This window comes from Pogoniulus pusillus, chromosome 4 (genome assembly GCF_015220805.1).
Source record: "Pogoniulus pusillus isolate bPogPus1 chromosome 4, bPogPus1.pri, whole genome shotgun sequence".
NCBI lineage: Eukaryota > Metazoa > Chordata > Aves > Piciformes > Lybiidae > Pogoniulus > Pogoniulus pusillus.
The window spans coordinates 33,779,455-33,793,338 of record NC_087267.1 but is presented as its reverse complement, the minus strand read 5'-3'; the positions used below and the strand labels follow the sequence as shown (position 1 = coordinate 33,793,338).

The 13,884-nt window shown below is 44.1% G+C and overlaps 1 protein-coding gene across 1 annotated transcript in view; it reads left to right on the top strand.

The window, feature by feature from the left end:
- MAGI2 (membrane associated guanylate kinase, WW and PDZ domain containing 2) overlaps positions 1 to 13,884 on the top strand; it is a 760,890-nt gene that overhangs the window by 687,919 nt on the left and 59,087 nt on the right. The window contains 3 exon segments of the mRNA XM_064142561.1: positions 6,413 to 6,605; positions 7,563 to 7,649; positions 9,642 to 9,890. Coding sequence (XP_063998631.1) covers positions 6,413 to 6,605; positions 7,563 to 7,649; positions 9,642 to 9,890 — 529 coding nt within the window.

Sequence of the window (13,884 nt, the reverse complement as noted above, 5' to 3'; positions counted from 1 at the left end):
GATAGTTGAGGTCCCATCCCTGGAGATGAATTCAAGGTGAGGCTTGACAAAGTTCTGAGCAGCCTGATCTGGTGGAGGGTGTCCCTTTTGACTGCAGAGGTATTGGACTAAATGACCTTTGGAGATTCCTTCCAACTCAAACCATTCTGTGATTCTATAATGAATCACAGGATCACATGGAATTGCCTCTATAGGAAAGGACTTCTGAGATCATCAAGTTCAGTCATTATCTTAACACTGGCAAGTCCTTGACTACACCATATCCCTTGTTCAAAGTCAGAGTCATAGCTGGATACCAAGTGGAGAGATAAGCACCTTGTTTTTTTGGAGGACCAAAAAAATGTCTTCTGTGAGCCACCTTCTGAGAGACTTCAATGTCCTGATGAACTATTGCTCTCCCTCAGATATATCAATCTAAGTTATATTTCCCCACAAACTATGTCTCAAAGTCATCAGGAATGAATGAACGTAGCTGGAGGCTGAGGATCCTGCAAGACATAAGAGCTTCTCCTTAGAGCTAGGTGTTGCAGTATTGAACTGCTCAGTTCTCACTCCTCCTTTGCTGCCCATCTACTTGTTTTCACTGCTCAGATTCATCACTAGTGAAGATCACATATCTACTCCCTCTCTTTTTTTAGTTTCCATCTATTTTGTATTCAAAATACAAGGCTTCTTAACTCTGCTTTCTCTCCCCTACTGCTTCCCTGATCCCCCATGGATAGCCCACCTGCAGCCTCCCATTTCTTTCACCTACAGAAAAGGAGAGACAGTTTCTGCCTGTCCTCCAAACCCCTGCATTTCCTATGAAACAAGAACCAAGATGCTTTGAAATACTTGTTTCAGCTCTCCAGCTGTGTAGTCAGGTAACATGGAACAAAAGGAAGATTTCATTGCCTTTTGTCTTTGTGGTTTGATTTCGAAAAGGGAAGATGGATTCTTCAGCATAAGGCAATAAGTTTTTCAAAGAACTAGAATCCACAGAAAGTTTTTTTATAAGGAAAATACTGACACTATAGAGGGACTGTATCATAGTTTCTTTCTAGTAATATCAGGTATCTGGCACCTCAGAAGGAGAAAGTGCTGCTGGACTACTCCACTTGGCATATTTGTAGCAGAAAAATGGTTTCCAAAGGAAATCTATGAGAATTTCCAAACAGCAATACTGTGTATTGTGCCAGTTCCAATCACCTTTCAAACCTCATGAGGTCATATGACCACAGATACAGAATCATAGAATCAACCAGGTTAGAAGAGACCTCCAAGATCCTCCAGTCCAACCTAGCACCCAGCCCTAGCCAGTCAACTAGACCATGGCACCAAGTGCCTCATCCAGGCTTTTCTTGAACACCCCCAGGGATGGTGACTCCACCACCTCCCTGGGCAGCCCATTCCAATGACAAATCACTCTCTCTGTGAAGAACTTCCTCCTAACATCCAGCCTAGACCTCCCACAGCACAATTTGAGACTGTGTCCCCTTGTTCTGTTGCTGGTTGTCTGGCAGAAGAGACCAACCCCCACCTGGCTACAATGTCCCTTCAGGTAGTTGTAGACAGCAATGAGGTCACCCCTGAGCCTCCTCTTCTCCAGGCTAAACACCCCCAGCTCCCTCAGCCTCTCCTTATAGGGTTTGTGTTCCAGGCTCCTCTCCAGCTTTGTTGCCCTTCTCTGGACACATTCCAGCACCTCAACATCTCTCTTGAATTGAGGAGCCAAATATTTACCATAATCTCCCAGCTAGCAAATTATACTGTCATTGGAAGGTTGAAAATATATGGAAATTGGGATTTACTGCAGTTGCAAATTGCTGTCCCAAAGTGGAAAAGTAGTTTGGGCATGTTTGTGCAGCTTCAGCTCAAAATCATAGGAACATATATGTAATTACACTAAGTTTCACCTTTTCAATACAGATTGACTGGGATTCTTCTCAAAAATGCCTGCAAGATATGTCTGTGTTCCTTTCCCAGTCACTGTCAAGAATCAGACACTTCTAAGGCATAGCAGATGTCCATAGATCAAAACATTAGGATAACGCAGACCACATCTTAGGAACTCCTATTTTTAGCAGTGATTTGACAGAGTTCAGGTAATTAACTTGGATTTAAACATCAGAGCCATTTAAAATTAGGTGAGATGAATCACAGCTTTTATGTGTATTACTTAAATTTTACTGTGTGCCTGTGAAGCTACTGTGTTCTGTGCAGCACAGAGTCACCATTACCAAAAAGCACAAAGAAAATCCGGATCGAAACAGATTAATCTGTAAGAGTTAATAGACCCAGGCCTCAGTTTGGGACTATGCTCTGTCACAATCATGCTAATCCCAGCATTTCTCATACTTAAGCAATGGGTGAAACTTTCCCTTTTCTCTACAACACTCTCTCTTGCTGGCATGTCATCCTTTTCCTTGCACATTCAAAGCAGTCTCATGCCAGTGTGAATCTGCATTGCAGAGGTAATACAATCTTGATAAATATTTTTCCAACTTGTCTTTTGCTTGTAGGATTTATAACTGTATGGAAACTACTGAGCCATGAAACACAAACAGATAACAGGGTGTCAGGGGTTGGAAGGGACCCATCCATTGCTCCTTGTCCTATCACAGGGAGCAAGTGAGAAGAGCCTGTCCCCCTGCTCCTGACACTCAGCTTCAGACATGTATAAACGTTTATTAAATCCCCTCTCCGTCTTCTTCTCTCCAGACTGAAAAGCCCCAGGTCCCTCAGCCTCTCCTCATAAGCCATGACCTCCAGTACCCTAATCATCCTCATAGCCCTCCACTGGACCATCTCCAGCAGATCCCTGTCCCTTTTAAACTGGGGAGCCCAAAACTGAACACAGTATTCAAGATGGAGTCTTACCAGGACAGAGTAGAGGCAGAAGAGAACCTCCCTTGATCTGCTGGACACAGTCTTCTTAATACACCCTAGGATCCCATTGACTCTCTTGGCCACAAGGGCACATTGCTGTCCCATGGATAACTTGTTATCCACCAGCACTCCCAGGTCCCTCTCCGTGGGGCTGCTCTCCAGCAGATCACCTCCCAGCCGGTACTGGTGCAGTTTATTATTCCTCCCCAGATACTGGATGACAAACAAGTTCAAACATAGAAAATGAAAAAGAAGGAAACTGCTCTTGCTATTAAAAATAGCAAATAATAGATATAGTGATCATGATCTTGACAAACACACCTACCTGAATTGTTAAACTAGGAGCAATATCAGCAATTACTGTATTAGTCAATACTAGAAAGAGCTTTTGCACTTGCTCTAGATACTGGTGACCTGCCGTGCTGTGGGCTGCATTTGCCCTTCTCCAAAGGATGCACACACACAAGTTGCTTGATACTTTTGCAGCCAGTTACAAAACCAGAGGAAGGCAGCCCCTACAGTCCTCCAAGCTGCAGCAGGTTATCACCTGTCTCTTTCCACAATAACCAGGAACAGGATTCTTACAAGAGATAGCTGAATGTGAAAGTTTTGAGAACACTTTGTGTGTATCTAACTAAGTGTAGCTTTGGACAGGACTTTTTCCTGTCCTAAGTACAGATTTTTGTGGTTTGATTCTACAGGAAGTATTTCCAAAAGCTTTGAGATATAATCTTTCACTATTTGAAGCACATAATGAAAAACCTGAAAGAGCTCTGGCAACTCAGCCTGGCACTGTTTAACAGGTTCCCAGGAACACCAGGAAGCCGGAAAGCACTACAGGGTGTTCTCTCTTTGCTAAATTTTGAAAGCAGAAGTGAGCCAAAGGGAGGCTAGAACCTGGAGAAAATTCTCCAGGCTCCACAAAGGATTTAATTTAAACACTCTGCAATTCCAAAACTAAGATCACAAAACCCCACACAAGCACCTATGTGACTGCCGTGTCTAGCCTTTGCAGTTTAGCATGAAAAGCAGCACTTGATAGCTTTTATCTTCCCTTATTTCAAGTGAATTGTCACATGGCATGTCACAGCCATCATTCTGTGCTCACTCTCATGCTAAACAAGAGAAAGGAAAATCTGAAACACGCTCTATCAGTGCTTTCATACTCTCTCAAAGAAAGCAGCTTTTGTTTGAATTCAAACAAAATTCAAACTCAATTCTTCTACCAGTTATTCCATGGGGGGAAAATATATGTCTTCTAATAAATTGCGTGAATTTACATGCATAGAAAGTGGAGAAAGTCATTAAAATGTTTTGAACAGACTTTTGAGTTGGGAAAACAACATCTGCCCAGAGTATGCTGACATTTTTCCTCCTTTTCCAATTTGTTAATCAACCACTACCTACTACAATTATTCATTATGAGTAACAACAACATTTGATATAGCACTGAAGAGTCACAAAGCAAACTCTGTGTAGTGCAGTGATTTCCCTTGCTGACTTCCAGTGTATTACTCCTGGTGTATAAATCACACAACAGTGAGTAGCCTTCAATGAGAAACAGGCAGACTAACAAAGTTTCAGTCTAAAAAACCCTTAGCTGGAACTAACCTGCTTAGATCATCTGCATAATGTAGACAATATAAACACAGCTCCCTTTGTAGACAGACAGTCTTGATTTGAAGATAGTAACCTACCATTTTGTAGATCATCTTTAGATCAGGTTTCTCAAGTGTTTCACTCCTACACCTAGGAAAGATATTGTGGTCCTGGAGCATGTGCAGAGAAGAGCAACAAGGCTGGTGAGGGGATTGGAGGGTGCCACATGAGGAGTGGCTGAGGGAGCTGGGGTTGTTTAGAGTGAAGAAGGCTGAGATCTTATTGCTCTCTGCAGTTGCCTGAAAGGAGGTTGCAGTGAGGCTGGTGTTAGTCTCCTTTCCAAGTAACTAACAATAGGACAAGATGAAATGGCTTTAAGTTGCACTGGGATGGGGTCAGAGTGGACATTAGTGTCATGGAGGCAGTGAATTAATGTGGCTGAGTCAGGAATTACAAAAATAGAATTTTTTTACCTTCCTGGAATCCTGCCCCCAAACTGTATACAAAAGTGCTTTAAGGTGTACTTACAGATTCAGTTCAATCAGGAATTTCTTCAAAAAAGGATCTCATAGACAAATTTAGAGATTTAGGAAGTCAGAAAAATGGAAAAGGATAAGCTATAAACACAGCCTTACCCCACTCAGGCTGAGCAGAAGATTAAGGGAATCATAGAATCAACCAGGTTGGAAGAGACATCCAAGATCATCCCATCCAACCTAGCACCCAGCCCTAGCCAATCGACTAGACCATGGGGAACAGCAGGTCTTAGGCACAGAGGTGAGATAGGTATTCAGCAGTGATCCCTTGCTGGATTCCTCTGTGGAAGCAGCCTTCTGGCACTGCAGGCAATATCCAATAATCTAGATCTACCCAACAGAAGCCCAAGGCAAGTGGCAGAGACACCAAACTCAGAAATGTCTTGAGCATTTCTTCCATGAGTGGGATGATTGTGGAACAATGCCACCTCAGTAGCAGCAGGGGAGAGCCAAACTATTAGCATCTTCCCAGCTAAAAATAGCAGCCAGGAAGCCAGCTGCTGTTATAATCCGAGAGTGGCCAGTCCAGGTGCCACCAGCAGCTCTCTCAAAGGACCCCAGGGCTTGCCAAGCCTGCAGATTTGCGCAGAATGGTGCAAAAGTGAGAACGGTCCAAAGGCAGGGATGGTGTAAAACCAAGAGCCGTGCAAAAAGGTAGGAGCCATCCAAAAGTGGGGTCAGTCCAAAATGGCAATTCTATCATGGCTAGAACCTATCATGTTGGGCACTGTGTCAAGATGGGAACTCTCAAGGCAGGAACCTTTTTGCCTTCTCCCTTGCTCTATTTATCCTGTTCTAGACAAAGACCATTTTATACTGGGTGCAAAAACCCAGCCACCACCAGCCCAATTCCAGTGTGGGCTTCCACATGAGTCAGCACACGTGCAGAAAGGTGCCTTTTGCTGTTTCCCTCTCAAGTCCACAGGACAGGGAAGGGGAAAGCAGTTTTTATGCCTTCTTCTCCCATTCAAATGCAGGGCACTGGAGAAGAAGGGAATTTGGGGTACTCCAAAACAATTAAGAAAACATTCTTTACTGAGTGGTGAGGCATTGGAACAGGCTGCCAGGGAGGTAGGTGGTGGAGCTGCCTTCCCTGAAGCTGTTCAAGAAGCTGTAGATGTGGAAATTCAGGCTACATTTTAATGGTCATGGTAGCTGGGTTATACTTGGACTCGATGATCTTAAAGGTCTTTTCTATCTTAAGATTCTATGATTCTACACAGGTAGGAAATGTCTTACCACAGGTAAGGAAGCATCTTCAATCATGCTCAGAGAGGAAGAGCACAGCTGTCAAACACACAGAGATCTCTCCATGGCACTGAATTGCCAGCTTAACTTTGACAGAAAGAGACAACCACTGCACCATTCATGGCACTAACATGACGGGCTTTTATTTCTTTGCTGTCTAGATCCTTATTGGAGCAGTAATTGCCATGGGCTCAGCAGACCGAGATGGTCGTCTCCACCCTGGTGATGAGCTGGTGTATGTAGATGGGATTCCAGTGGCCGGGAAAACCCACCGATACGTGATTGATCTTATGCATAACGCTGCCCGAAACGGGCAAGTGAATCTTACTGTGAGGAGAAAGGTGCTACCCACGGGTGAGTGAGGGCTTGAAAGGCTAAAGGAAAAGCAGATCTCAGTGTTGGCAGCACAAAGCAGGTGCTGGTTTAAAATTAGAGAAAATTAAAGTGAATGCTTGTGTCGTGATGAAGAAAGAATGATTGTAAATATGCATCCCTTGTTTCTGTGGCAAAAACACTGCAGCTCTGTGTTGTTTCCATCAGAAGGGGAAGCAATATTGGCAACCCCGGTGTGGTGATCGTGAGCGCCCTGGATTTGTTCCGTGCTGTCTTGGTCTGTGCTGTCTCTTCTTGTCCGCTTTTGGGACAAAACGTTCACCTAAGTTAAAGCTGTCAAAGCCAACTGTGTCAATAAGCAATCAGAGAACTGCTCGAAGACTGCTAACTGTTTAGAGCAGGAACTCATCACGCTCTTGTATATGTTAAAAGCCCATTTCTGGTCTCACTGATGTCATCTGCAGTGCAAGCTGGCTGAAACCTTCTCTATGGCCCAAGTGGCTTCTAAGTACAGGGACAGATCTTCCCTTCAGGCAGACACAGTCAGAAAATAAACCTGAAGCAATATGAAGAATTTGAAGGAAATTAAACCTTTAGACTAGCTCAGCCTCATTTATGGAAAAACTCTGGAACCTGGGAAAATATGTGTCAGCCTTTAGTAAAGCTTTAAAGGAGGCTTTGCTGCCATTCCATGGCAATCTTTGCTTATTCAAGGAAAGAAGTTTACATAAGAACCTTTAAACCATTTGTGGTGAGTACACTGAGGCACCAGAAATGAGCAAAGCTACCTTCTCAGCCTGTCCTGTCTTCTGCCTCCCCATGCCCTAGATCTGCTGTTGCTGCCATTCCCTTTGCTCCCCTGCCAAAAGCCGCCCTCCCACTCACCTTCATCTTCGCAGTCCCCCTCCCACTGCGGCTCCGCAGCTCCGTGCCAGCCGCACTCTCACGGCACTGACTTTCTTCTGTTGCTGACTCCAGAGTCCTCCAGCCAGAAAGGTCCCCCTGCGCCCGGCGCGACGCCCCCTCGCAGCTCCCCCAGCGCTAGGAAAATGGCCAATAACCAAGGTAATCAGCGCCTTTCCCCTTCACGGGCAAAAGCAGCAAGAGGGTTAGCATACAGTGCTTGCCAGCCTTCACTGCTGCTGCTTCTTAAACATTTCATCAAAGGGGCTGTTAGACATTCCTGGCACAAGAAGTCAAGCAAGGTGGTAAAACACCTGGAGTAATTCTTGAGCCTTGAGAGTGCCCCACTGGGGGTAGAGTGTGTGACTCATTAATACTTCAGCATTTCAGGAGGCCAGCAGGATTTTCATTTGGTGTGGGAAAACCTCAGCTTGGTGGGAAAAAAAGTTCAAAGTGACCGATGCTGGGCATGACTGAAGAACGCTGTGCCACGGCATGGTGTGGATCTGGCACCAGAGAAACACTGTGACAAGACATCAGTTGGTTTGGTGTGGGTTTATCACTAGTGTGGATGTGTGCCACAGAGGGAACTGGGGCTCTCTTTGCCTGCCGTGTCGCTGATGTGCAGATCTTAGCCCTTGCCTGGAATTGCTGGTTTGCACAGATACTCGCTCAGATCTGAAACACAAAATCATCATTCACAAGTTCTGGACTACATTTCAGTTAGGAAAATGTGACATTTGGAACAAACCAGATTTTTTTTTAATTACATTTTTTCACAGGCAGAAGCAAAATCGAATTTCTATGATGAATGTCTGCTGATGATAAATGTCTGACAATCAAATAGCCATTTAAACCTTTCCTTCTTTATCTTCCTTTTCCTGCACTTAATGTTGCACTCTTCTATGGCCGAGCCAGCTCTAGGTCATTCTGCAAAGACAATTTCCTTTCTGTTGCAGCCATACTGACATAAACAATATTCAGCTTTCTGAAACATGACAGCCAGGAAATGAGATCTCTCTTGTCACTGACTGTGGCATTTAGTTGCAGATTTGGTTGAGTAACTCTCGGAGATTTTCAATTCTAATGTAGGAGTACAGTAATTGTTTGTTTTTCTTCCTCTTTATTCTCTCTAATCACTTTATTTCCTAGTCGCAGAAGAGCTACTAAAGGACACACCTGACTGAGAAAACAACAGCTTGTCCTTGGATGATGCTTATTTTATTATTATATAGACAGTGAAGGTCTAATTTGCAAGCTCTCTTCCCAGGATGTATGTGTGCATGTGTAAGCTCTTCACACATTCATCAGAAAGATTCTTCCATTCTCATAGCTTCAAACAGAAAACAGATTACTTGGATTCATTTGAAAGTGCTGTGTTAAAGCTGTTAATAGATGTTGATTTGTGCAAACAGCTCCGATCTGCAAAGAATATAAATCCGTTTTTTTCCCATCTGGAAGTGTAACTTTACTGTTTTCAATTGCCAAAATGCTTGCACTAAAAAAAGTGTGTAATCTCACAAGATTTCACTTGTTCCCTCTTTTTGTCACTGTAGTGCAATACCGAGGTGTGGATGGACTCCATTTCCACCTCTGCACATTTGAAATCACCACACAAGAGCATCTTCAAAACCTTTTAAGTGACCACTGCCTCTGTCACAACTCTCACAGAAAAACAATTTGTGACTGTTTTTCGTTGTGTAATTGCTCTCTTCCATGATATCTTTTGAGCATGCTGATCAACTTGTAAGAATAATATTATGTGGCTAATCCTAATTACTCTGTGTTAGATGCCTGCTTAAATTCTTTGAACCTGAACATCAGTAATTTTATATTGGATTAGAGGGTCACATTTTCCTCTTGGAGACAGAGGGCAGACAAGGGAGCAGTGATTGCTGTTGGTTTTGCAATACACATAGCCCGATTCCTACTTTCCTTTCCAGTGTTCAGACTTGCTTTATCTGATTGCCTTTGAGTTTTACATAATTGTGTAGATTCCTGTCTCTCTGCATCTATTACAGCTCCTAGGTTAATACTCAGGGTAGTCTGGCCTACAGACAGTCAGCTGTATTCATGTTGCATTAGCAAATGTGCTGTAAGTCTCAGAGCCACTGAGCGAATCAGACTGTAACACTGGTGTGGTTTATGTTGTAGGAGAGCAGTGCCCAGAGAATGGCAGAAGTCCAGGCTCAGTGTCTACACACCACAGCTCTCCAAGAAGTGACTACACTACTTATGCTAACAGTAATCATGCTGTCTCTAGTAGCAATGCTACACCCCCCGAGGGCTTCACTTCCCACAGCCTCCAAACCAGTGATGTGGTGATACACCGCAAGGAGAATGAAGGCTTTGGCTTTGTTATCATCAGCTCTCTGAACAGGCCTGAATCTGGGTCCACAATAAGTAAGTAAATTTCTTGGTTTATACCTTTCAGATTCAGAAAAAAAGAAAACCCAACCTCTGATACCTGCTAATTAATCACTGTGGGTGTTGTTTACCTAGATTTTAGTAAAGCATTTGCCACTCTTCCCTAGCATCCTTCTGGAGAAACTGGCTGCTCGGATGGGTGGAAGCCTTGCTGGGTTAAAAATTGCCTGGTCAGGCCCAAAAAGAGGTGGTGAATGGAGTGAAATCCAGTTGGGAGGCAGTCACAAGTGGTGTTCCTCAGAGCTGTTTTGGGGCCAGTTCTGTTTAGTGTCTTTATCAAAGACCTAGATGAGGGGACTAGGTAAATTTGCAGATGACACAAAACTGAACAGGAGTGTTGATCTGCTCAGAGGTAGGAAGGCTCTGCTAGAGGGATCTGGCCAGACTGGATCATGACCCAAGGTCAGTTTTATGAGGTTTAAGAAGGCCAAGAGCCTGCACTTGGATTACAACAACCCCATGGAATGCTACAGCTTAGGAGCAAAGTGGCTGGAAAGCTGCCCCACAGAGAAGATCTGGGGGTGCTGGTTGACAGCTGGCTGAACAGGAGGCAGCAGTATTCTCAGGTGGCCAAGAAGGCCACTAGCATCCTGGCCTGCATCAGGAATAGTGTGGCCAGAAGCAGTAGGAAAGTGATCATGTCCCTGGGTGCTGATGAGGCCATACCTTAGATACTGGGTTCAGTTTTGAGCCTCTGACTACAAGAGGAGCATTGAGGTGCTGGAGCATGTCCAGAAAAAATTGGTGAAGGGTCTAGACACATTATGAGCAATGGCTGAGGGAACTGCCATTGTTTAGTCTGGAGGAATGGAGGATGTCTGGACACCTCTTTGTTCTCTACAGCTACCTGAAAGAAGCTTGTAGTGAGGTGGTTGTCATTCTCTTCTGTCTAGTAACAACTGATAGGATGAGAGGAAATAGCCTCAAGTAGCACCAGGGAAGATTTAGGTTGGATATTAGTAGAAACTTCTTCACTGTAATAAGCCTGGAGCAGGATCCCCAGTAGGGCAATTGAATAAGCATCCCTGGAGGTGTTTAAAGGATACATTAATGTGGTACTAAGAGACGTGGTTTAACACCAAATTTGACACAGTTAGACCATGGTTGGACTCCATGATCTTAAAGGTCTTTTCCTTTGAGAAACAATTCTATGATTCTAAAACTGAAGGACTCTCAAGATTGCTTCCATGGTACAGTGTATTTGTTGCAGCTTGGGCAAAAACAAAGGTTGTTCTGGCCTCTGATGCTCCATTTGGAAGCAGGAAGCATAAACAGCTTTATATTGAGAGACATCCACATCTCCCACCAAAGCCATCTGAAACACCAAGCCAAGTGGAAACATTTCTCAGTTTGCAAATTGCAGCCTAATGTAGTCCTTCCCCTGCATGCAAAACACGATTTAAAGGAACTGAGGGTTTGCCCAAAAACAGGTTCCCAAGAAAAGAAATTCACTGTTTCTATTTTTAGGGCTAACCTCAGTCTTCTGAAGCAGCTAAGAGTGTACTGGAAAACTGTATCCCACAATAGCAGGTTATCCCAGAAAACTTCTTTGCGGTATTTCACGATCATGCAGTCCTTAAAAAAAGTTGCTTATCATATTACCTCAGAATTAATATTGTAACAAAACCATGGATAATTAGCCTCTTGGAACTCTTGAGTTTTTACTGCAAGCCCTGCAGAGGGTCCTGGACAGGCTGGATGGGTGGGCTGAGGCCAATGAAATGAGACAAGGCCAAATGCAGGGTTCTGCACTTTGGCCACAACAACCCCAAGCAGCACTACAGGCTGGGGGCTGAGTGGCTGGAGAGCAGCCAGGAACAAAGGAACCTGGGGGTACTGGTAGATAGTAGGCTGAAGATGAGCCAGCAGTGTGCCCAGGTGGCCAGGAGTGCCAATGGCATCCTGGCCTGCATCAGGAACAGTGTGGCCAGTAGGACAAGGGAGGTTATTCTTCCCCTGTACTCAACACTGGTCAGGCCACACCTTGAGTACTGTGTCCAGTTCTGGGCTCCTCAATTCAAGAGAGATGTTGAGGTGCTGGAACATGTCCAGAGAAGGGCAACAAGGCTGGTGAAGGGCCTGGAACACAAACCCTATGAGGAGAGCCTGAGGGAGCTGGCTTTGTTGAGCCTGTAGAAGAGGAGGCTTGGGGTGACCTCATTGCTGTCTACAACTACCTGAAGGGACATTGCAGCCAGGTGGGTTTGGTCTCTTCTCCCAGGCAACCAGCAACAGAACAAGGGGACACAGTCTCAAGTTGTGCTGGGGGAGGTCTAGGCTGGATGTTAGAAGGAAGTTCTTGCCAGAGAGAGTGATTTGCCTTTGGAATGGGCTGCCCAGGGAGGTGGTGGAGTCACCATCCCTGGGGTGTTCAAGAAAAGCCTGGATGAGGCACTTGGTGCCATGGTCTAGTTGACTGGCTAGGGCTGGGTGCTAGGTTGGACTGGATGATCTTGGAGGTCTCTTCCAACCTGGTTGATTCTGTGATTCTATTGGATAAAATAGCCAACTGGAAGTTTTTTGCAGGAGATCAGGCAGGGAAAAAAAATCCAGAGAGGACATATTAATCATTTAAGTCAGTCATGAATTTTCTAAGTTAATCATTTCACAGATAGGGTTTGTTTTTGGAGAGAGAAAGGGCAGAAGGAGAGAAAGAGAAAATGCCCAAGCAGATGGTAGTTATGTAAGTATTCTGCTGAACACAACAGACTCAGGTTTACGATACTGCTTTGCCTCCTGTCCTCCAAGATGTGCTTGTGATACCTTTCTTTCTCCCCAGACAACTACAAAGGTAGCCACTGCGAAGCCACAGCTGAGTATCTCCAATAGTAAAAGAAAATGACAGTCTGCCACGGAAGTGACAAATGAATTTATTCAAGTAATAACTGCATTGAATTTCAGTGACCCCAAAGAGCACCTAAATCCTAAGTTTAGAGTAACAGCAGTGAACCAAAAAATTGCATTTGCTGGAGATGGTGACAGAACAGAAGAAAAAAATACCTCTTCTGTGTGAATTCCGTTTCAAAACCAGTAGAAAAAAGAAGCTAAATGTGACATATTCTGTCATCAGTAATCAAAAGTATAAAAATCATTTCCTACTTCTAGTTTAAGGGACATTCATTTATTTGGGTGAAGCAGTTTGGTTTGTATTAACAGCAGCATAGCCAGTAGATGGAGGTGAAATTACTGCCCATTCATTAGGACCTTAGTAGAACACAGCATCCAAGTTTGGGGCCCTTTGGTAAAATACAGAACAGAACAACTTCAGCATCAGCCACTGAGATCTATTGAGCTCCCTTCCATCTTAACCTGAAATCATTTGATTTAAATGTACAACTAGGATATAAAGCATGTTAACAGCAGGAGAGCATCAACTGGGTGTAGAAGGCACAATGCCCAAAATGTAGCTTTCATCAGTATCAAAATATGGATCTTCATGGCACCACATCAAACACCTTGGCAGTCACTCCTCATAGCAGTAGCATGTTAATTTGGTGAATGCTTTACTTCAGTTCCAGTGTTACTGGTTTCAGAGCCTGTCATCTTTCTGCCAGCTCATGTATCCCCATGTGGCACATACTCTAAACATATACAGTTAAATGTTAATGGGATTGCAGAGCAACTCTGAAAGAATCAAAATGGGCAAAAGAGGTTGGAAAAGGGAATCCCTTATAGTGCCAGACACTTCTAGGAGTAGCACAGCTTATGTAGCTGTCTCATTGGGAGCCTCCTCAGGACAAAGTTCCTTTGATTTAGAATGTTTATTTTGGTAACTCTATTCACTTCTCTACTTCCTTGTAAAAGCAAAAAACTTGAGGGCTTGGAAGTGTAAGTATCATCATCACTTTTACTCAAGAACGCAATTAATCACAGTATCACAGTATTATCAGGGTTGGAAGAGACCTCACAGATCATCAAGTCCAACCCTTTACCACAGAGCTCAAGGCTAGACCATGGCACCAAGTGCCAC